Source organism: Centropristis striata, chromosome 4, assembly GCF_030273125.1.
Source record: "Centropristis striata isolate RG_2023a ecotype Rhode Island chromosome 4, C.striata_1.0, whole genome shotgun sequence".
Lineage (NCBI taxonomy): Eukaryota > Metazoa > Chordata > Actinopteri > Perciformes > Serranidae > Centropristis > Centropristis striata.
In genome coordinates, this window is record NC_081520.1 from 31,701,174 (window position 1) to 31,723,189 (window position 22,016).

Below are 22,016 nucleotides of genomic sequence, written 5' to 3' on the forward strand. Positions count from 1 at the left end.
AACTAGAGTAATGGAAAAAATTACTAGACCACCCTTGTATTCTTCATTGCATTTGTTCATTTTAATGCCTGGTACAACTAAAGGTACATTTGTTTATACAAATATAATGATAACAACAAAAATAGCTCATAAAAGTTTAATTTAAGAGCTGATATCTAGACATTTTCCATGGTTTTCCTGATAATGATTTTGGTTATTATCAAGAACACTTCTTTGCATGTCTATTTATTCTATTTAAACACAGTATTATATCATTTTGAAAACGGCGTTGTACGTATCTAGTGAATACATTAGTGCTAGGTGCGTTTCCATTAGGTACTTTTCCCTCTAGTGAGCCACTATGGGTGTGGCTTTGGGAGAGAGGATCCGCCCAACTTCACCGGTTAGCAGCTCAGGTAGTAGCTCAGCTCGGGTCTCGGGCCTCGGGTTGGTACTTTCTGAGCTGCTACTAAGCGGCAGTTTCACAAATGCGTGTCTGCAGACTGGTGCAAACTGGATGCTGAGAGGTTAACATCTCCTGCTCTGCTGACTACAGCTGGGAGAGACAGCTGCGGGAGGACTGAGCCGCTTGTGAGTGCTTTGGGACGGCACTACTCGTTAAGAAGAGTAGGAACGAGTCTCCAAAAGTCTCCAATAACACCAGAAAAAGTCATTTGTCACTTGTCGCTTTTTTGAAAAAGAGTCTCTAGAGGGGTCTGAATAGTCGCTAAATATAGCCACAAAATCGCTGAGTTTGCAGTCTGTTGTCATATTTGGACTCCGTTGGTTAGCCGCTACAAAAGTACCTGTATGGAAACACAGGCAGAGGGCAACTGACTAGTGGGTGGAGCCAAAACACTCTCCACTTTCAACTTTTCAAATACTCAGAAAGTACTCAATGGAGACACACCTATTGTCTACAGTAAAGGCTCCTGAACTTAAAGCTTGTCGAGCAAAAGGAAAGCTGTTGTCATGGATATCAATATAAGTCTTCCCACTCAATTCTAATAAACATTCATGAGCAGACAAGTTAAACATAGAGACCAGAAAGGAAACAATGCCTTTCGTGGATTCCTTTCTGTGCAAAAGTAAAGTAAAACGTCAAAAAGACAGCAGCAGAAAGAGGAGGCGACAGAGGGGCAACAGATAGAGACAGATACTGACGGAGAGACAGAGAAAGAGAGGGGAAAACCTGTGAGTTGAATAAAGAATTTTTTGATATTGCATAGTTTCAGTTCAGCAGCCTTTTGATCTGCTGTCTTAGAGGACTTCACCCAAACTGACAGCGGAAAATGAAAGTCAAGGTAGAGTTTCATTGGGGTTTAAAAATGTGAAGACATAAACCTGCTGTGTTCTTTGATATGTGGTTGACACTTTCGACACCAAGTAAGAAAGAGATCCAAGAAACTTTGTCTCACGAATTCCTTCCTTTGTCAAAATCACAGAATAAAGGGCTTGATGTTGTACAGCAAAAGAATATCAATAACAATGACAAAAACACAGAAAAATCAAATGAAAGGCGACGGCCTCCGTTTTGATACATCACTAAAAATGTGCATATTTGTGGAATAATACAGAGTTAGGTTTTTTGATGATGGTTGACATAAAAAAAAACTGTCCTGGTCGAGCTCCCTTATTCTTACGTTTTGTAGTTATTTAGTGCAAGTAAGGGTAAATTCCTGTTCACAGACTAAATAAAAACAAACACAAAACATGAAGATCTAGAGGAAGATGATGGATCGGAGGAACTAAAAAACATGACCATCATCAGAAACGCTTTAGACAAGATGCACCATTTTCGATTGATCTTAGCAATTAATTTTACTGTCCACATAATACAAACACTGTTCCAAATGAAGGCCTAACCATGACATTTCCAGAGGTCTTTGAGCTGCATATTTAGAGACAAGCACAGAGCTTGATGCAGACCCTCTGAAGGGTTTCTGCTGCGCAGTCCACATCACACCAACCGAAACAGACTGGCTAACTCAAAACCAAGCAGAATCATCCCTCCAACTTATGTTTCAGAAGTACATAAACCTCATTCACAGCAAACAATAAGAGAAAATAACAAAAATGATGGCCTTGAAAAAGAGCCATACTAAACTGTTTGTCTGTGGCTTACTCCTAACACTATGTCTTGGTTAGGATGTTTGGTTTTTTTTAAAATCAATAATCATATCATTGTTTATGTAATATTTCCTCAGCATCACCACTTCACATCGTGAATTAAACATCACAGCTCAACAGACAAAGTAAGTCCATGTCCAAGTGAAGCGGTTGCAGCTAGTTCTGACATGTCTGTTATAAGAGCAGGACAAAGAGGACCAAACAGTGTGAAAGAATTTGAACAACATGAGATTACAGCTACAAAGTTGGGGAACTTACTTTATAAAAGACCTTTACAATGATGTAATACACTGCGCTGTAGTTTTCTACACTAACAAAATCATATGAGAGATTGCATTGAGTTACAGAAGCTAGTGAAATAGAGGCCAGCCTTTGGTTCAACGCAGACCAGCCATCAGCAATTTCTACTAAACCAGACAAGTTGAATCAGCAAATTCACCAAAAAATATCCCATTTGAAAACCAGATGGACATAGGCTCACTCACTTCCCCCAAGGGACAGAAATCCTTTTTGAAAATCAAAGTGTGGGGTGGATTAGTGATTAGGCTTCCAAAAACCCAAATATCTCTGAAAATACAGAGATTTGTTCAGTCCCACAGCTCGATGCCCCTGTTCAGACTATTGGGAGTAAGGAACAAGATTTGAGTCATTAGCACAGATTTCATATGTTAAAAGTTTAAACCCAGTTTAAACACATGTCCTCTGTTTACACACATTTCAGCAACAGTGTCAGGAACATGCATCTACATGTGTGTTCAGTTTAAATGTCTCCAGCAGTGGACCTCCACAGAGAGGCCATGAAGCCACAGACCAACTATTGATCTCACAACCTTTACAGAGGAGGCCGCAGCATCACTCGCTCACAGCAGTCAGTAATTTATATAAATTAAGATGCACAAACTCATACAGCATTCCTATAGCTAAAGTCAAGTTACACAGAAGACTTTTTGAAGACTTTTTTTAATGCCACTCAGAATTAAATTTTAAGAATAATTTCACAATAACCAAAATTGATGAAACAACACCATAAGCAACACCAACTACTGAGTGAAAATTTTGCCCAAACGTTTATTGCATTTGCATAACACATGATTTTTTTTTGTCTTGTGGTGCACAGTGCAGAGCCGAACTGGAAAATACCAAATGCTTGTTGGGGATTTTGTGTTTCTCACTCTGCATGTGGGATCCACTGCCGTGATTCCCATCATGCCTAGTTTGAGAAACCTCTTGCTTTGTACTGGTTTCCTCCATTCATCCATTATCCTCAACGCTTATCCGAACTCAGGTCACAGAGGCTGGAGCCAATGCCAGCTGACATTGGTCAAGAGGCGAGTTAACAAACGTCGGGGTACACCTTGGACAGGTCGTCAGACTATTGCAGGGCAGACACATAAATACAGACAACTACACACTCTCATTCATTCCTACGGGCACTTTAGAGTCACCAATTAAACCAAAGGGGCATGTATTTGGGAGGAAGCTGCAAGCTGGAGATGAATCAGCGACCCGTGCTGTAAAGCGAGAGGGCTAACCACTACCCCACTGTGTAGCTCCTGTAATGGTTTCAGTGATGCAAAAAACATCTTGGTTATATAGGCTATTTTTGTTTGATTTTCCCTTTCCACATCGTCCAGGGTGCAGTGACAGAGTATCGTTGGTTCAACTATCCTGATCTGCAAAAAAGATGATTATTTTGAGATTTTACAGAAAGAAAATGATAAAAAATCCTACTTCCCACATTCTAGCTCTTTCAATACTTTTCAAAGATTGATTTAAGACATTTAACTACCAATTAAGGCCTTATTTTGAGTTGATTTAATTTAATGACTATTACGATTTTTTTTTAAGGATCCCCAGGGACACTGTCATAAACAAATTTCTCTTAATCTCTTCCGTCTCCATCCATCATTCTTTCCTACATAGTCCCCAGTGTTTAATTACCGGCAGTCTTTTATTACGAAGCAATGAAAAGACAGAGCGGAGTTAATTTCCATCGTTTCGCCAATTAAATGACACGAAGTAGCTCTTGTTTTAATCAAAGGTAAATTACATGATACTCACAAACATTGCAAAGCTCCATGCACCATACACCGCAGACTCGAATAGACTTAGTGTGTGTGTATGTACAGAATGTGTGTGTGTGTGTGTGTGTCTGTGTGTGTGTGTGTGTGTGTGTGTGTGTGTGTATTTGCAAAGGCAGATAAATCTCAAACCCAACAGTGATGCGTAAATTACACTCCTACTGTGAGCGATTTGCTTTTCATGTCTGGCAGGAAATCTTTTATCACCATGATATTTGAAAGACACACACACACACACACACACATACACACACACATGCACGCGCACGCACAAACACACACACACACACACACACACACACACAACCTATACCTGTCTTTTCTGTTCTGCCCTCATCTGCTAATCTCTCCTCTCTTCAATCATCTTCTCCGTTCTTCCCATTCCTTCCTTTTCTGCATCTTTCCTTCCCCCTCCTCACTCTGTTTGCCTGCTCTGCCCTCACCATGGCTTTGATCTGCTCTCACTACTTTGCAGGTGTACAATCCACTAAAAATCAATTTTAAAGACGGGCAGCTTTGAGACATCTTAGATGTTTTGCCACAAGATGCCGTTTAACCTCTCTCTTTCAAATTTCTGTCAATTTAAAACCATGAGGAAGTGTGGCCTTAACAGACAGCTGTGGTGTGAAGTAGGACACTGCGGGGGTCTGACCTCTGTTAAATGATCAGTTCAGGGTCTCAGCTCGCATACATCACACTATAACACTCTGACAAAGCACAAGCAGCTGGATTCAGAGGGGGACACAGTGACGGAGAGTGAGAGACGAGATACAGTCACAAATGAGAGAAGAGATAAAGGTAAAGGAACAGATGGATAAGGAGGGAAAATATTCATAATGAGGGAGAGTCTGACAAAGATGAGAAATGTGGGAGTCATGGGAGATGAGAGGGCCGTTGGGTTGGAGAATATCAGCACAGAAATGTTCAGGCTCTGATCTGAATTTCACTGAAATGTCCATAAGCATTATCAATAAGCCCCTCTCCTAACAAAACTAAATGTATGACAGAAAAGCCTGCAATGAACACATTTCCTGACAGTAACACACTCATATATAGATGCACCCACGCATGCACATAGCCATGCATGCGCATGCGCCACATATCACCCCAGCTGCTATGCTGGATTCATCCAAATATGGTAGGGGATATTTCCATGGCAACAGCAGGCAGAAGGGGTGCAGACTTGTGCTGGATGATCTCCAGAGAGAGTCTGCTTTTTGACTTTTGATTCAAACTATTCTCTTTCAATTCATTCAACAGTATAGTCGCTTCTTCAGCTCAGCCTGAATGTCTGCCTCTTGTGAAAACACAAGAGGATCCAGCAGTGGTTACATATTGGCTGCCATGGAAATGCAACTACACTACTTGAGCTGTGAGTGTGCACACTTATATGCATTGGTTTTAGCCTTTTACACAGTTATATCATTTGTATTTGCATTGTTTTTAATTTTCAGAAGTCCAAGTCAGAGGGGACTGGGATCCAACGTATGTAAACCAACATCGATCACACTACCAGCGGTGTTGGGAACCCTACTGAAACTGAGATTTTTTTAATTCTTCCATTGATAAAAGTGGTACTGCAACAAACACAATATGTAAGGTAAAATTCACAGGGCAGGCATACTATGTTGCACATTAAACATTTCTTACATCATGCGTGCAAAGCAGCAAGTGCTGACTATCTTGGCATCAAGTACTCCTATTCACACGAAACTTTGCTCACTATTTTCCAATGCTCCACTGAGGCTCTGTGCAAAATATGCCACCAATCAGCCAATAGGTGGCACCGTGCCAAAAATGCAAAAGGTATAAAAAAAACTTGTACACATACATAAGAAGTGTCATATATCACCACAAGGTTCTGTCGGATTTACATGAAACTGGGGCAAGCAGTATGTCTCGCCACCCTGAGGCCCTGAACAAAACCTGATAAAAGAAGCTGAAATATTTGCCGAACCTCATTTTTCCAACTCATCTTCATAAGTCAGTCCAATGGGCTAAATGGGCTGGAATTCAAAGTTACTCTCAACCTGCCTTGTGTGTCACATGTGGGCCTGCAGGCCTGACTTGCATTGCGTCCGTGGGCCACCGTGTCCAACTTGCGCAGGAGGCTTCGACCCCGTTAGTACCTGCTCACAGGTCAAGTTAACCAATGTTTCAGCTATTTATCAACTTGGGTCTCCTCATCATGAGCATGTACTACTACTGCCAACATACTTAAAAACAAGCTCACAGAGATGGGAGTGGATCTTTCCTTCATCTCCTGGATCACAGATTACCTGACAGGAAGACCACAGTATGTCAGGTTGGGGAACTGTGTTTCTGGGACATTAATGAGCAGCACAGGGGCTCCACAAGGGACTGTTCTGGCTCCATTCCTGTTCACACTGTACACAGGGGACTTCAAATACAACTCTGAGTCCTGCCACATCCAGAAGTACTCCCGACGACACTGCTATTGTGGCGTGTATCAGAAACTAAGATCTCTTGACATCTGTAGTAAGATGCTGCAGATGTTTTATCAGTCTGTGGTGGTAGTGTGTTGTTTTTTGCTGCAGTCTGCTGGGGAGGCAGCATCAGACACAGAGATGAAGGCGGTTGGACAGACTGGTCTAAAGAGCTGGTTCTGTGGTTGGAGCCAAGGTGGACACACTGGAGGAGGTGGTGGAGAGATGACCTGTCAAGATGTTCGAGGCCATCCTGAAATACCCAGATCATCCGCTACACAAAACCTTTATGGACCAAAAAAACAGCAGTGGACGGCCCCTTTCTCTCCGTTGCAGGACGGAGAGATACAAAAGATCCTTTGCTCCTACAGCCACCAGGCTGTCTCATTCTGCAAGATATTCTACCAGACTAACTGAATTTCCCCTCGGGGATGAATAAAGTAATTTTGATTTGATTTTGATTGATATCATAAACTAACACAAATCATAAATTGTAGATTCATCTGGTGCAGTGTATAAAAACAGATCCACGCAGACACACACCCAAACACACACAATCTGCAATCTTTCTGTCATATGTCATTTAGAGGATTAAGGATTTGTGATGCTTTTTTAGACTAACAAGTCAGACAGCATTTGTCCATATCTGCCGTGCCAAAGAATTATCATCATAAAATCTGTGTGTTTGGACTAATAAAAAATGTATCTTGGGCGATGGTTCCAATGTATGGATGAAAAATATGGGAGGAGGAAATGCAACATTTTAGAGTGACAGGTGATTTATTTGTGTCACTCATAGGACCTTGTTTGAATTTGAGAAAGGAGAGTACATTTAAAGAGGTTATTAAGATGATTTACAGAAAAACTAATGACATGAGTGCATGTGAGTTTGTGCCCACAAGTGTGTGTGTGTGTGTGTGTGTGTGTGTGTGTGTGTAGACGTCTAAGTGGGGAGGGTGTTTGTGTGTCCCGTGTGGCTAGATATTTATCTCAGCCCAGCTATTCATTAATGGGTCTGTAGCCTGCTGGCACCATAAGGAATTATAGGACAGAAGCAATCAATACACTCAGGCTGCAAATCCAGACCGTGTGTGTGTGTGTGTGTGTGTGTGTGTGTGTGTGTGTGTGTCATAGTTTTCTTGTGATGTGGCAGTTAGCCCCAGGACCTGATGTGGGTTTTTAGGATTATTTCTAGAAGAAGAACATAAAAATCTAAAACTAGAAACAGTGAAACTGTGTGCCTGCTTTTTAAAATCTACCAAATGTTAAAGGAGATTTCATGAAATATCCGACGTCTGCAGTATTACTGATGTCATCCTAAAGCATTCACAGTACTAAATAATGGTGGGTTTATATATTATGCTTATGTTAATGAAGTATTATGTCAATGTATTATCACTGTTGTCAATTGTGTGCCTGTCAAAAAACATTTACTGAACATTTTGACCTGATCAGTTCCTTAAATGTCACTGAATTTTAACCATTAAACAGGAAGTTATATTGGCCGGAGAGGGGCTTTAAGGTTTTTGAATGTGTTGGAAAGTCCATTATCTGATGATGATGATGATGATGATGATGATGATGATGATGATGGTGATGATGATATTTGATAATATGGTGTACATTTAAAGGGAAACATACTGATTTTCATCCAGCTTTGTGTTGTTGACCTCCAGAGAGTAACCATAGAGCCACAGACCATCTACTGATCTCACAACCTTTATAAATGAGACTGCACCCAGTCAGTCATACATGCACAGAGTCTCAAATGTGTATGGGTGAGAAGGGGGATCACCGGATGCTACGTCATGGAAGAAGACCTAGTGCCATTTATTTACATGCACTGTCTGTGCTACAGCCTGCTCAAGGGGAGCTTAAATAACTCAGGACAATTCTCAATGGTGCATAACCACCCTGGGCAAATGTTTATGTCATATGCTGTATGTTTTATGGTTTATTGTATGTTGTATGTGTTGTTATGCTTTCTGCAGCAAAAATTGCCCACACTGGAAAACAGAAAATATATTGACTTAACTTGACTGACGCCTGGATTCCACTGGATGCGTAACGGCTGCAGATCCGTCGTCGGAACCGTTACGCACCCATTATAATCAATGTGTGAGATTCCACCGACTGCAGATCCGCTGCGTAATGAATCCGACAACGCAGGGCCATCCGACAGCCCTCGCAACACTTGCGCAGAGCTTCTATTTTTGTCGGACGACGGAGCACTACGCATAAATTCAGCACAGAGCAGATCTTTCGGGACAGGAAGTCTTGCACAGACACAAAATAAAACACCGGTATATTTTCAAAATAAAATACCTCGGGTTCGCTAACGAGGTCGGCCGGCTCGTTAACAAGCCGGCCGACCTCGTTAGCGCTCGTTAAGACGGAGTCGCTGGATTTGTCTCCAGTCATTAACGAGGAGATGTTGATTATCTTCCAGTTATATCAATTGATTAGGCGTGAATTCGCGAGATCTCGTGCGTCCTCGGGACTCTGCTGTCCGCAACAGCTCCGACATAGACAGATCCGGTGGGTGTTGACGGACTGCGTAGATACGCAGCCGTTGCGGACAGACCCCTGTCGGAGTCGTTACGCATCCAGTGGAATCCAGGCGTAAGACTAATATCAGAAATGGCTTATGTTTTTCATTGCGTCTTTTAAAATGAGTTTGCTATGAGAGGTTGGAGGATATATCAAGAGTGAAGAAATGTACAAGCAAACTGAGGATTTATCAGACAGCGACTTGACCAATTAAAAAAAAGAAAAAGCAATTTCCAGACTGACCCATCACATCAAGGCACTGTTAAAGACGACCATACAGGCAGGCAAGATTCAGGGAATATCAAACATTCATCTAAAAATATTGCTCTGGTCCAGCACACAGCCAATCCCAACAGTAAAAATGCAATCTGCAGATCTTGTAGTAGTCTATTCAATTAATGACCATACTTATCTGCCCTAGGTAACTGAATAATCTTCTGTGTGCTCTTGTGGTAATGTAATTATCCTGGTGTTAAACGGGTGTCTGCCCAACTGGGCTAATCAGAAGTTCCTTCCACAGACCTCGAGTGAGCAGTGCATCCACCCGTGACCATCTCCAATTTACAACTACAGTTCATTTATGATTCTGACGCTAACGAAGGCTGATATTCAATTAACCGACCTAATCAAGACCGACTGGCCAGAGACAGAACATCACAAGATATACCGCAAAAAATATCAATTTAAACAAGCCATTAGGTTCGATATGCAGCCTTAGAAAACAATTTTCTTCACACAAGTGGAAAGCCAAATGGTGAGAGAGCTTTAGTTCATTTAAATGCTTTAACACTTAGATCAAGACATTTTACTTTGACAAGTGACCATTAAGTACGAAATAAAGGAGTCTGTTGCATAATTTAAGGAAACTGTTGAAATAAATTGATTTAATTTGGCAACATCTTAGATCTAATATAGAATAACACTTTTTTTTGGTTGCTATTTAAACTGAATAAACTGCAAATTGCTGTGCCAAATTTCAGAGCCAATGAGGTATACTGTAAGTGAACTTTTTATCTTTTTTTTTTACCTATTATTTGCACTTATTCAAGAACATGTTCCATTTTTCTTCCTAATTGGCAGTGTCTGCATGCACTGCTACACCAGCTACTTCATTTTTCCTAACATTACCTTCATTTTCTCTGACATCTGTGAGCTTAAACCAAAAGGATTCCATTATATGCCCCTGACCCCACCTTCCTCCATGACGATGTTCTGAATAACCAATACAAGAAACAAAGACAAACCAGCGACAAGGATGACAAACCAGAAACAAGGATGACAAACCAGTGACAAGGATGAGAACCCTCAATGGCTTCCAACTCGCCAAAACCAGATTAACAGTGGTGTACCTCTGCTAAGAAACAAAACCCAGGTTTCTGAAGTCCTCAGAACTCTGACGGAGAAATAAGACTGAATGATATGGGAAAATAATCTAATTGCAATTTTTTTAGACCAATATTTAGTATGCAGTTTTTGTTAGATTTCCATATCTTCTGTAATATTCACTATACACAATAAATAAATCCTTTCATTAAATGACCATCACAACACAGTCACATATACAGTAAACTGTGCTTTGATGTAGGACAGCCCTATGAACCACACAGTCATGAAATGCATTGAGCTGTTCCCCAAAGGACTCTTACAGCAATGTTTTTTTTTAATTGTATGTGTATACATTGTGTGTAGGCAGTGCATATTATTTATTTTTATTTTACTCTATTAAATTTATTTTATCTTATTTTATTTTATAATTCTATTGTCTACCTGTCTTTTTTATTGTGCTTTAATTGTGTTTGTCTTTTTGTGCAGCACTTTGGAAACCTTGTGTTTGCTAAAAATATGCTATATAAATACAGTGGTTTGGATTGGATTGGATGTAATGTGTAAACATGTGGATTGCACTTAAACTCAGCCATTTTCATACAGTAGTACTGTGAGTATCAAAGCTTGCGTGAGGCATGGCATTTCACAAGTTGTTTTCTTCAGCTACTCTCATTTGCATATGTCATATGGAGCGTAGGGCAGCGAGTGTGCATGTGAAGCCCACAGGGCCAGGAGTCTCTGTCATACTGAGAATGATGATTTCTTTTATCCATTTGCACAAATATTCCCAAATATTTCTACTGTTAATCATCCAGCAGCTGCACTGGACCAGTCAGAGGTTAAGTGTTCTGCTAAAAGGTGCATTCACAGTAATTGTTAGAGGACAGAGCACTGTTGTCGGCTTTGCCTCGGTTTTGTAGCTTTGAGAAACTATTCAAAACAGATGTGTGAAATAAAAGCATCCATCAAACCCTCTGTACTGTAAATAGTCCAAAGTGAAGAACAACTCAACCCATAACAGGATATCAAATTTACAACTTAAGATAATCCATAACTTAAATTCTACGAGACAGGATATTTATCGTTTTATGATCTTTTTGTCAGTTTATGATCTTTCTCTCTTCTTTCACTTTCATCTATGATGGAAAGGCAAACCAAATTACCCAGATATTAAGTTCAATATGGTTTAATACTTTACCTCACTGTCAGCAGGATGCCGACAAAGATGATGCAGATGAGGAGGATGATGATGAATAAGATGAGCGTGATGATAATGAGCATCATGGTGGGGATGATGGCAAAAATGATGCTGGCTATGATTTAGTTACACAGCGCGGATCAGATGACTGTGGGAAGAGTAAAATAGAATTGAGTAGAATCCCATTTGTGGCATTTTTATGATGAATACATGATGATGGTTCCAATCTATTGAAAAGACTATTTTTTTCTTTGTATGGCTGGCATAGGAGCCAAAATAATATATTATCTAATCTTTATCACACAGTGGGCATGGCAATCAAAGAAAAAAACATATAAACGCATACACACACACACACACACAAACACGCATAGATGTAGATAAAAACAGCCCAGGAGGGTTATTTTGTAAGTGAATTGTGGGAAGTGAGAACAAAGCTAAATGAGCTTCATGTTTGTGATATAAAGCCCATTGCTCTATCATTTGACGGAGGCATTACAAAAATCTACAGTTTTTTCCACTACCACGTCACAGAGGTTCCTGAGTTCAAAATTAACTGGTCTTTAAACAAAGCAGACTCAAACAAGAACATGTTGTTAACCAGCCACATAATAAACTTCACTTGCTCCGTTATAATGTGAAGCATATTACAAGGGTTTCCTGCACCCTTCTGCAACAGAGGCAGGCCACCTCCAATGAATTCATGACCTCCTTCATTAGCATCAAAAGAAATGAATGCACATTTGTGTAACAAACAAACTAGGAATTGAACTGATTACAAAAGAAGAAATGTCTGAAACTCTGCGCAGCTAATTACAGAGATTGGTCTATTAGGCTTATCAGTCATTTGCTAAATTGTAATTAATTATAAAAAACAATATGTTACAAAATTAGCAAATAACACTTGCCAGTTTATTCAGTTGGGAAATGTTTGAGGCAAAATGCCTAATCAGTCACATCATCTGGGGATGCGTGTGGAATAACTCAACAATGTGGCAGGATGACAGCAGAACTGCCGGTCAAAGACCAGGTTGAAGTTACTTTGAAGTCTGATAATCACCAGCTGGATGTGCATTTCATGCAAAGAACTAGGTTGAAAACAGTTTGAAGCAGATATTTACCAGCTGGGCTCTTATATTAATGGTAATAGCTCTGTGTTTTTAATCATCAATAGCTCTCATAAGAGGGTTATTTTAGAGAACAACACAGAGCCACAGCTTTGCCTCTCCATCTGCCCTCCAAAACATGCAGTGTGTGAAATCCCCAATGGGTCACACAGTTTGATTATAGCTGCTTGGATATATATAACATGGAACACACTAGTTACAAAACAAGTTGATTACTGTTTTGACTGATCCAATCATATTTCATTTTCATAAACTCAGCAGGACTCACAGGTACAGAGTTCCTGGTTGAACCCCATAGACTGTATAAAAGAAGTGGACATAGCCACCATGGCATTAACAATTTCTTTGTTGGTGTCATGCTTTGCAAATTGGCCATCACATCTTGGGATTTTTGGAGACTGACGGTAAAGTTATTTAAATGTAAACACTGCCATGGACACACATCATCATGCCCTAAAGCTTACCTTTCTTATATGCGTATTTTATTCTAAATGGGACCATCATTTACTAAATACACATAATGCTGTATCAATGATGAGTTTGAAACAAGCACTTGAGATGATAAGGTCATGAGGAATATGTTTACTGAGGCATAAATCAGGTAAGAAATAGGCTAATTTTCTCATAGTCTTCTATAAAATCAGACTTCTTTTTGCAACCAGTGGAGTCACCCCCTGCTGGCCATTAGAAGGAATGCAGGTTAAGTCACAAATAAAAAAATAATTATTATATTATTATTTATTATTATTAATATTATTATTATTATTATTATTACAAAATATTTATATTTAATTAATAATATTATTTAACATGTGAAAATCATATTTTTCACATGCCCATCTTTCTACTTGCCTGTCAGTATAAACATCATCCATGACATCATTAGTTGTCATTGACCAGGTAACGGCCTGCGCTTGCTACAAAGATGCTATTATGCTATTTGGCTGGCCATGACATGTAATGGATTGCAGCCCTCTGTTTTATACAGTCTATGGGAAAACCCGTTCTGTATATCCCTTCTGTATGGCAATATACCCCTGCTCAATATGATCCAGCAGAACTGAACTGTGTAGCTCCACTGACCTGCCGATGAGCAGGAACTCCCCCACCAGGCCCTGGCGTCTCATGGCCATGAGGATGTTGCGGACGGTCATGCCTTCACAGAAACATGCCACCACCCTGGCCTTGGGCAGGTGGCCCCTCAGTCTTTCCAGCAATCGATCAAAGCTCTGCTCTCCAGCATTGCTCCAGATTTTGCCTGAGGAAAACAGATGTCAGACAAATACGAACATGGTCTGTGAAGAATGCAATATGTTTGGATCTCCGTTCCTTCCTGTTGTGTCAGGTGTTGAGTTTCAGGGTTTTTTTTTATTGGGCTTAAGTGTGAACCACCTGACACCCACAGTGTGAAATGGGTCTTCACAAGGTAATAAAACAACATGCTGATCTTTATTGATTTATAAAATATATGTCTTTGTTTAGTAGATGTCTGTAAGCTGAGACGGCAGGTAAATAGATTTAACTGCCGACACCGCAGTGTCCTTGTTTAACAAATCTAAATAATTAGATGCCAGTGCTGCTTATTGCTGTTTGTGTGAAAATGCTAATCATTACACAAACTATACACCCACTAAAAGTTTCTTACTTGACGACAAATTTCTGTAATTGTGTTTTTTCTCAGACGCTTTGGTAAATTTCTCAGAACAGAATTTTAATTCTCAAAACTACTTGTTCTACCTCCACATCATCTTGCCAATTGTGCTCATCATAAAATACATTTTTCATTCTCTCAAACAAATTGTAAATGCTTTGGCACATTCATGCAAATTATTAAATACAATTGTGTCTGCTATTTCCTACATCATCAATTGCTTATGTTGTGTCGATCAAAATGTATAATACTGGTTCTCTGGTGTTAAATATTCCTATTCCATAAAACATATAGAAATTACATGCAAAATGGTTTGACTTGTTTGCACTATAATAGTATTTTGAATAAATTGTGGGGATTTGTTTTTGAAAAATGCTGTTTTGCGGATGTTAAGGATGATTTGAGAAATGTACCAAAGCGTCTCATACTAATATTCTAAAACTAATATTCCTAAGTTTACTGTGATGGTCTTGACCTGAGTATCTTACCAGAGTGGGCGATGCAGATGCCCTCCTTGGCTGCCATGTCTTTGAACGCTTCCATCCCACTTTCACCATAGTTGCCTGGAAAAACACAGAAAGGGTAAAGGGTAAGGGATATTTAATGAATTCAGTTTTGTTTGAAAATGATTGAGATAGCCGTTGAAAAAAGCAGAGCAGGATAGATGGATGGATACATGGATAGATTTCAAATTTTGCAAATTGAAAGAGAACGTGTGCTTTCACAAACTGCCTAATTCTCCCTAATAGACAATCATTTTTGGTGGAAAAGATGACAGCGAAGGACGTGATCCCTCCTGATTTTCAAAAACATGCCCACTGCAGTAACTCGCCCGCTACTCCTCTACTCATGAAAGCTCAAATTTATGTCAGAGAAAGCGTCTCCCCACTGTGGCACCCGTTTCTTTGCCAGAGATAGTGGGTGACCTGGAATTTATGCTAATGAATGGTTGTACACACTGGCAAAGAATATGATAGGATTCCCCTCTAATTTGTCTTCCTTTCCCTTTTATCTCGTACCCTTCTCTGTGTTGATTGAAGAAAAGATCAAAATGATCTCTTTCTCACCCCCTCTTTCTGTTCTTTTTTTTAACCAGTTTTTCTGTTTTCTCACTCTTTTTCCCTCTTTTTTACCGAGTATGTTATCAATGATAGAATTCAGTCTAATTAGGTATCATCGATCTTTGCTCTACTTACACTGATGAGGACAAAGAAGATGTCAAAGGAGAAAAAGCGATAGAAATAGATCGAGAGAGGGATGGAGAGAAAGGGAAGGAAATGTATGGCAGGAAAGGAAAGCACACAGAGTGAAAAGGGGAAAGAGAGGGAAAGGAAATGTACACTGAAAGTCGAAGAGGTTCCACAATCCCTGATCGCTGCTGCATGTCAGTGTGTGTGTGTGTGTGTGTGTGTGTGTATGTGTGTGTGGTGTAGTCAGGCCAATGATGAGTGTGGTAGAGCAAAGTGTAAAGTCCTGTAATTAGTGTCTCAGTGAGAGGAATGGGAGACAGATGGTACAGACCGTCCATCCTGCACACACACGCACAGACACTCATGCACACGCACACACATTCATACTGTTGCCATCATCAAAATCGATAAAGCTTGTAACCTACTTCTCTCTGGTCTCAACTGGGATTTATGTGTGAGACATCTCTCTCTCCCTCTCTCACTCAGTAAGCCTGTCGTGTGTCTCTTTATCACATTTCTGCCTTTCAGACTCTAAAAATGTTACTTTACACTGTTAGCACACTCTCACACAAATATTCTCCCATCCCACCCAGGTTTAAAAAAAACACTGTAGACTACAACCAAACATAACAGGAGTCAGTCAGTCCTCTCTTTCTCATTACTTCCCCCAACTAGATTTTACAGGACACAGAACACTGAAATCTTCCAGGCTAATTCACACATACACAAAAAAGAATGCAGACCCAATTTGTCGCTTCATTTAAAGAGTATTGACCTCATATGTAGAGCATGTCACCATGTCATCCGTGTCACTAATTGACAAATTGCTTCATCAGCTTTGACTTGGACTGTGATCAAATGCAGCATAAATGCAAAGGGTAGGAGTAAAAATCTACACAAAATCTTTCTTCCATATAGAGTTGTACAGAATGTCTTTTTATATTTACATTTGAAGCTTCTATTGAGCTTTTCAAATGAAGCTTCAAATGTTTGTCGTTTAGAATATCATTCCGCTAAATAAAAAATTGAAATATCAAACTTTTTAAGTTTTTCATGGACAAATCAGCTTTATTTCATGAATATAACTCGATCAACATAAATACATGTTTGACTAGCAGGAAAGCATTTTTTTTTTCAGTGGAGTGAAAAATATGTTTTTTGAAAGGCTGAAATATGGATTAAAGCACATCATTTTGATCGATAAAAAAATTATGTGGATTTTGGAAATGATTTCATCCACCTATATCAATAAACAGCACTACTTCAGTTCCCTTTAATTTTGGCAATATGGCCAAAATCTTCTATCCAGATATAGGTCATATCTTAAAATTGATATAGGTATATCAAGATATAGCATGTTTTCTGATAATAAAATAAATGAATAGTCCTTATGAAATAACCACAGGGTAAAGCCTATTTTCTATACTCCTTTATTGTTCACTTTAGCTTTGCAAGGATCAGAACCTAAAGCGTCATAGAAATTATATAGAAATATATATATATATACGATAAAACAATTCACCTTGCCCACCTACTCTCTGCTGCCTTTCATCCACTCACACAGGCCATACTTCCCCTAAATTCACTTAAAAATATTTCCATAATTTGCTATGTAGCTCACATTTTAAAGCAAAACACCATACAGTACATATACCTGAACCACCCTCCTCACATGTGGGGACTTCCTTTGTTTCATCACTTCCCACTGACCAGAAACATCTGGGATATCCAGCACAGAGATCACACATTCACAGTTTCTTTCTGTTTTATTTAAACCCTTTTACTTATTTCTTTTGTTCCTTTGGTAACACTTTACAATAACCATCATTTATAAATGGTTAACAGATAGTTTATTAATGTTTAATCATCATTTATAAACCGTATATAGGCCATTTAGAATGGTAAATAGAAAATGTATTAATGTTGAACTATAATTTATAAATGCCAAATAGAAGGTATATTAATGTAAGTTGATAGTTTCTTTACCATAAACACACAATTACATTATAATTCTTAGTTTATTAATAGTTTTGCACTCATCATAACACCATATTAAGTATGTAAATGATTTCAAAATGATTCTAATACCTTTAAGAAATTGTTTGAAAACATTTTAAGATTAAATATGTATAGAATTTTGTAAATGATTAATAATTGGTCTATAAACCATCTATAAACATCACTTAGATGGTTATTGTAAAGTGTTACCGTTCTTTTTTACCTCTTGCTGGTTTCCTCCACAAAGTGTTGTCTTTTAAATACATATACCAAAATCTATCATTTAAATGATAAACAAAAAATAGCGTAAAGTAAAAAATCTGCAGAAAAACATTCAAGATAAAAAAAAGAACAAAAAAAATCTCTCACTGTGTGCTCCTCACATTTACGCCCATCTGCCCCCTTCTTCTTTGAGCTCTCCTCCTCCTCTCATTCATCTGATGTGTTGCAATAAATTACAACATACAATCAAACGGAGCTCCCTCTCATCCTCCTCTAGCTACTTGTTTCTTGCTGCCCCCACTTTCTCGTAGCAGCTAAATCCGGCAGTAAAAATGTAAGATCCAGAGACAGGTGCCTCTGTGTCTTTTCTCCCATCGTTTCCATGCCTCCCCTCTCCCTCTCACCCTTCCTCCATCCTTCTCAATTACCACCCTCATCCTCTTGTCACTCTTATCAGTTCTATTACATGCAATTACATGCTCCCTCCCTTTCCCCTCTCTCCCTTCTTTGTCAGTGTCCTCTTTTCAACTCTCGTTCCCTGCGGTCACAGCTTCACCCTGAGAAAAACAACATGCAGTAAAAATGTAAACATTATGAAATAAAGGGCATCCTCCTGCCCTCTAATCCTGCTCCTCCCAATCCCTCTCCTCTTCGTTCTCCACAATCCTCACCAATGCCCTCACCACCCCATATCACATCTGGAGTGCTACAACAATGTGCAGCTAAATGTCAAACAGTAATACCCTGGGGCACACGCTCACTGACACTCACGCAGTATCAAACACAGAGTTAAACAAGATTAAAGAATTACACGGCTAATGGAACACAAACATAAACACACAAAAAATAACAGCATGCATCAACACACAGATATGCATAGACTCATAAACTCTGTTCAACCTCCAGGGTGAAAAATAAAGCCAATGCCAAAAACTGTAATTCCTTAAATGGCCACTTGAGGCTGGCTCCAACAGCCGACTTTACAGCAGACATAAACATGTTTACAGTCTGATACACCTGATAGTGTAGTGGTTAGCACTTTCACCTCACAGTAAGACGGTCGCAGGTTCAAATTGCGGATCTCTTTGGCTTCCTACCACCAAGCACGTGCACACATCGGGCCCTAGGGGTGCTTGAGCCCCTGCCCTTTTTGCCTCGTATTAAAAAGTGCCCTCTGAGTGTTTTTGTTTTGTTTTGTTTTTTAGATAACATGAATAAATAGGGATGTAAAAAAAATGACGCTACAAAAACCCATTTTCTTGTAATAAGTGGTTGTTGTGTGTGTCATGCCTGCCGTTTCTCTGTCTGCGCACTCGCCGCCAGAGAGAGAGAGAGAGACAGGGTGAGAGCGGGCGAGTAAGTGAGAGGGAGAGAAGCCGCTGCCCCCTGAATAACTGAGGAAATGTGACAGTGGAGCAACTTGAACCTGTGAGTTATGGTCTAACTAGTCACTAGTTGGTTTTGTGGTTCTTACGTCCCCTATAGTGTGGGCTGTTTATCATGCCACAGTTCTGAAACCTGCTATTCTAGTCTAGATATAAAGTTTATTGTGACTTTGCTGTGTGGGCTAACAAAATAATAATAATAATAATAATAATAATAATATAGTAATTTCTGAATTCCGGGGATATAAACTGTAGGTTATCTGTGTTTGAAATATTACCATCTGTATTTAAACTTGATTCATGTTGATTATGCCTGCAGCACAATGCCAATTTTTTTTTTATTCTACATTAATTTCTATATTGTGTAAAGGACCTGAACATTTTTTGGGGGCGCGCTTTGTGCGCACACATGCTGCCCTTTTCTCACTTTGAGCCCCTGCCCCTCTATAATCATGTGCACGTCCCTGCCTACCACAGTTCAAATACATGCAGCTGGTTGTCTGTCTTTATGTGTTTGCCTTGTTAAAATCTAGTGTGCTCTGCCTCTCGCCCAAGTTCAGATAAATAGTTAAGAATACTGAATAATCAATTAATTAATTAACATTTAGAGTGCCATTGATGCTCTTTTCACTGCGAACCAACACCGTGGACTTCCATTTAAGTAAGCTGGACAGTCATTATTTTTTTTATTCTTACTTGACTACTTTGCTTGAAGAGCACCAGATTTTTTACTTCATCATTATCTACACCAATTTTCTTGACCTGGCACATCACGTCCAATTTTTCTTCATGATTTTTCAATAAAACGGTTAATTGTTATTTATGGTTAAAATGTTTTTTTTTTCCAATAAACAGTTTATAACTCTAAGATATTCAAAGTATAATCAAACAATCTATTACATTTTGTAAACACAAACTCTCCCCAGGTGCTCGAGCAATCCTAGCAGCCTGACTTCTTTCTACAGGTTAATAGGATTGAAAAAAACATCAGTCTATGATCAGAAATTTGCCCATATCGACAGGCTGCTCTTCAGAAATAACTGACCATAGAATGCCATAATTGACCAATCAGAAAGTATATAACTAAGTTTCGTAAAAAGCACTTATAACACGGCAAAGACTCCCCCATTTTTCCCACTAATGATCTAACAAACATCTGTGCCAATAGAAAATCTCTATTTAATACTCCCTCATAGATATCAGGGATAGAGCCCGGGCAGCAAGAGGGCTTGAAAACCATCTATCTTAACAGAGGCCATTAAATGGATCCCCAGAACATAAGTTCTGCAATCTGAGCTCGAGCCAATTTCAGTAGATGTAGATCTGTGACCCAGGCTCATTAAACGCGGAAGAGCTCCTGTTATATGGGGACCCACCAGAAACTGGCCCATGACCCAATTTGAATCTTCACCCTTAGGCAACACTGCCAAAGACGAACATTAAAAATGTGAGCGTATTCAGTCATTCTCCTCTTCCCCATTCATTATACCTTCCTCTACACTGGCCTCCCCAACACATCCCAGTTTCATCTTCCTCAATGCTGCGAAGGCCATGGCAGTTAAATAGGCACATGGCATGCCATGCTACAGAAAGAGAGAGGGATGATGGAAGGAGAGAGAGAGAAAACAGAGAATGTGGAGGGGAGAGAGAATCGGTGGTGTCAGGATCGGAGTCAATAAAGATAAATTGGAGAAAGAAAGAAAGAAGGATAGAGAGAAAGTAAGAAAGACAAAGGGAATGAAAGTAAACAGGGAAGTGGTGGAGAGAGGGTTGACATCTTGATTTATTGAGAGATTGATCGAATTCTGTAGGAGTGTGCTTGGGTGACACATGTCAAATTTCATGTCAATAAAACCCATTGAGCTGAAATGAACTAGGCAGAGTGACATAGAAGGGAATGAGAGAGGGAGGCAGGGAAAGACTGCAACAGTGGCGGATGATTATCATTCTCTAAATGAACACTGGAACCCAATTGCTACTGTTTGTGAATTATTATCAGTTTGTTTAATGATCAGACTCACAACAGACTGTGATCACATTGTTCAGAATATGTACAGATTTCATCAATACAGCAGAGTGCATATACACATGTGCAATAATGGAAGTGGATTAAAGAAGAATGCTGATGAAGAACAATGGACAACACAGCGCTGAGTGGAGCACCTTCAGCTCAAGTCTGGTCTCCCCAGGCTGCTCTACAAAGATTTTAATCCAGGAACTGTTGGACTGTACAACTTCTCCTCTTTCTGTTAAAGCACAGATGTAGCTGACTATGTTCACATGCACTCAAATAATCCACTTCTTTTTTCAGAATAAGACAATATTCCAAATTTAAGGGGCCATGTAAATCATATACTCCATTTAGATATTTGGCCTTATTCCAAATGTAGCATTTTCTGATGAAGACATGTTGGATATAACGATAATATCTGAGTTTAAGAAGCACTCTTTGGACATGTATACAGTCCAATATTTGTCTCAATTGGGATTTTTACCGCAGCAGTTTGCCAGGCCTCTTGCCTGTTTACAGTCATCTCTGTGCATAGCTATAGCTGTTATACACACACCAACAAGCCAACAGCTAGCGAGGCTTGGGTAGAGATGCATGCCCGAAAGCCCACAAGGACAAACACTTTCAAACTTTTAAACATTATGAAACTGGGAACAGAAAATGAGCCAAACAGCAGGCTATGGTAGCCAGCGGCAGTGCTGGGTCTATCTAGGAGGACTGC

General features: G+C 39.5%; 1 protein-coding gene across 2 annotated transcripts in view; it reads right to left on the bottom strand.

Annotated features, from left to right (window-relative positions):
- Positions 1–22,016, bottom strand: part of grm5b (glutamate receptor, metabotropic 5b) — an 89,871-nt gene that overhangs the window by 53,886 nt on the left and 13,969 nt on the right. For both annotated transcript variants that reach the window (XM_059330878.1, XM_059330880.1), the window contains exons 5-6: positions 14,978–15,052; positions 13,922–14,096 (exon numbers count right to left, since the gene is read on the bottom strand). In XM_059330878.1, coding sequence (XP_059186861.1) covers positions 13,922–14,096; positions 14,978–15,052 — 250 coding nt within the window. The remainder of the gene's footprint in view (positions 1–13,921; positions 14,097–14,977; positions 15,053–22,016) is intronic.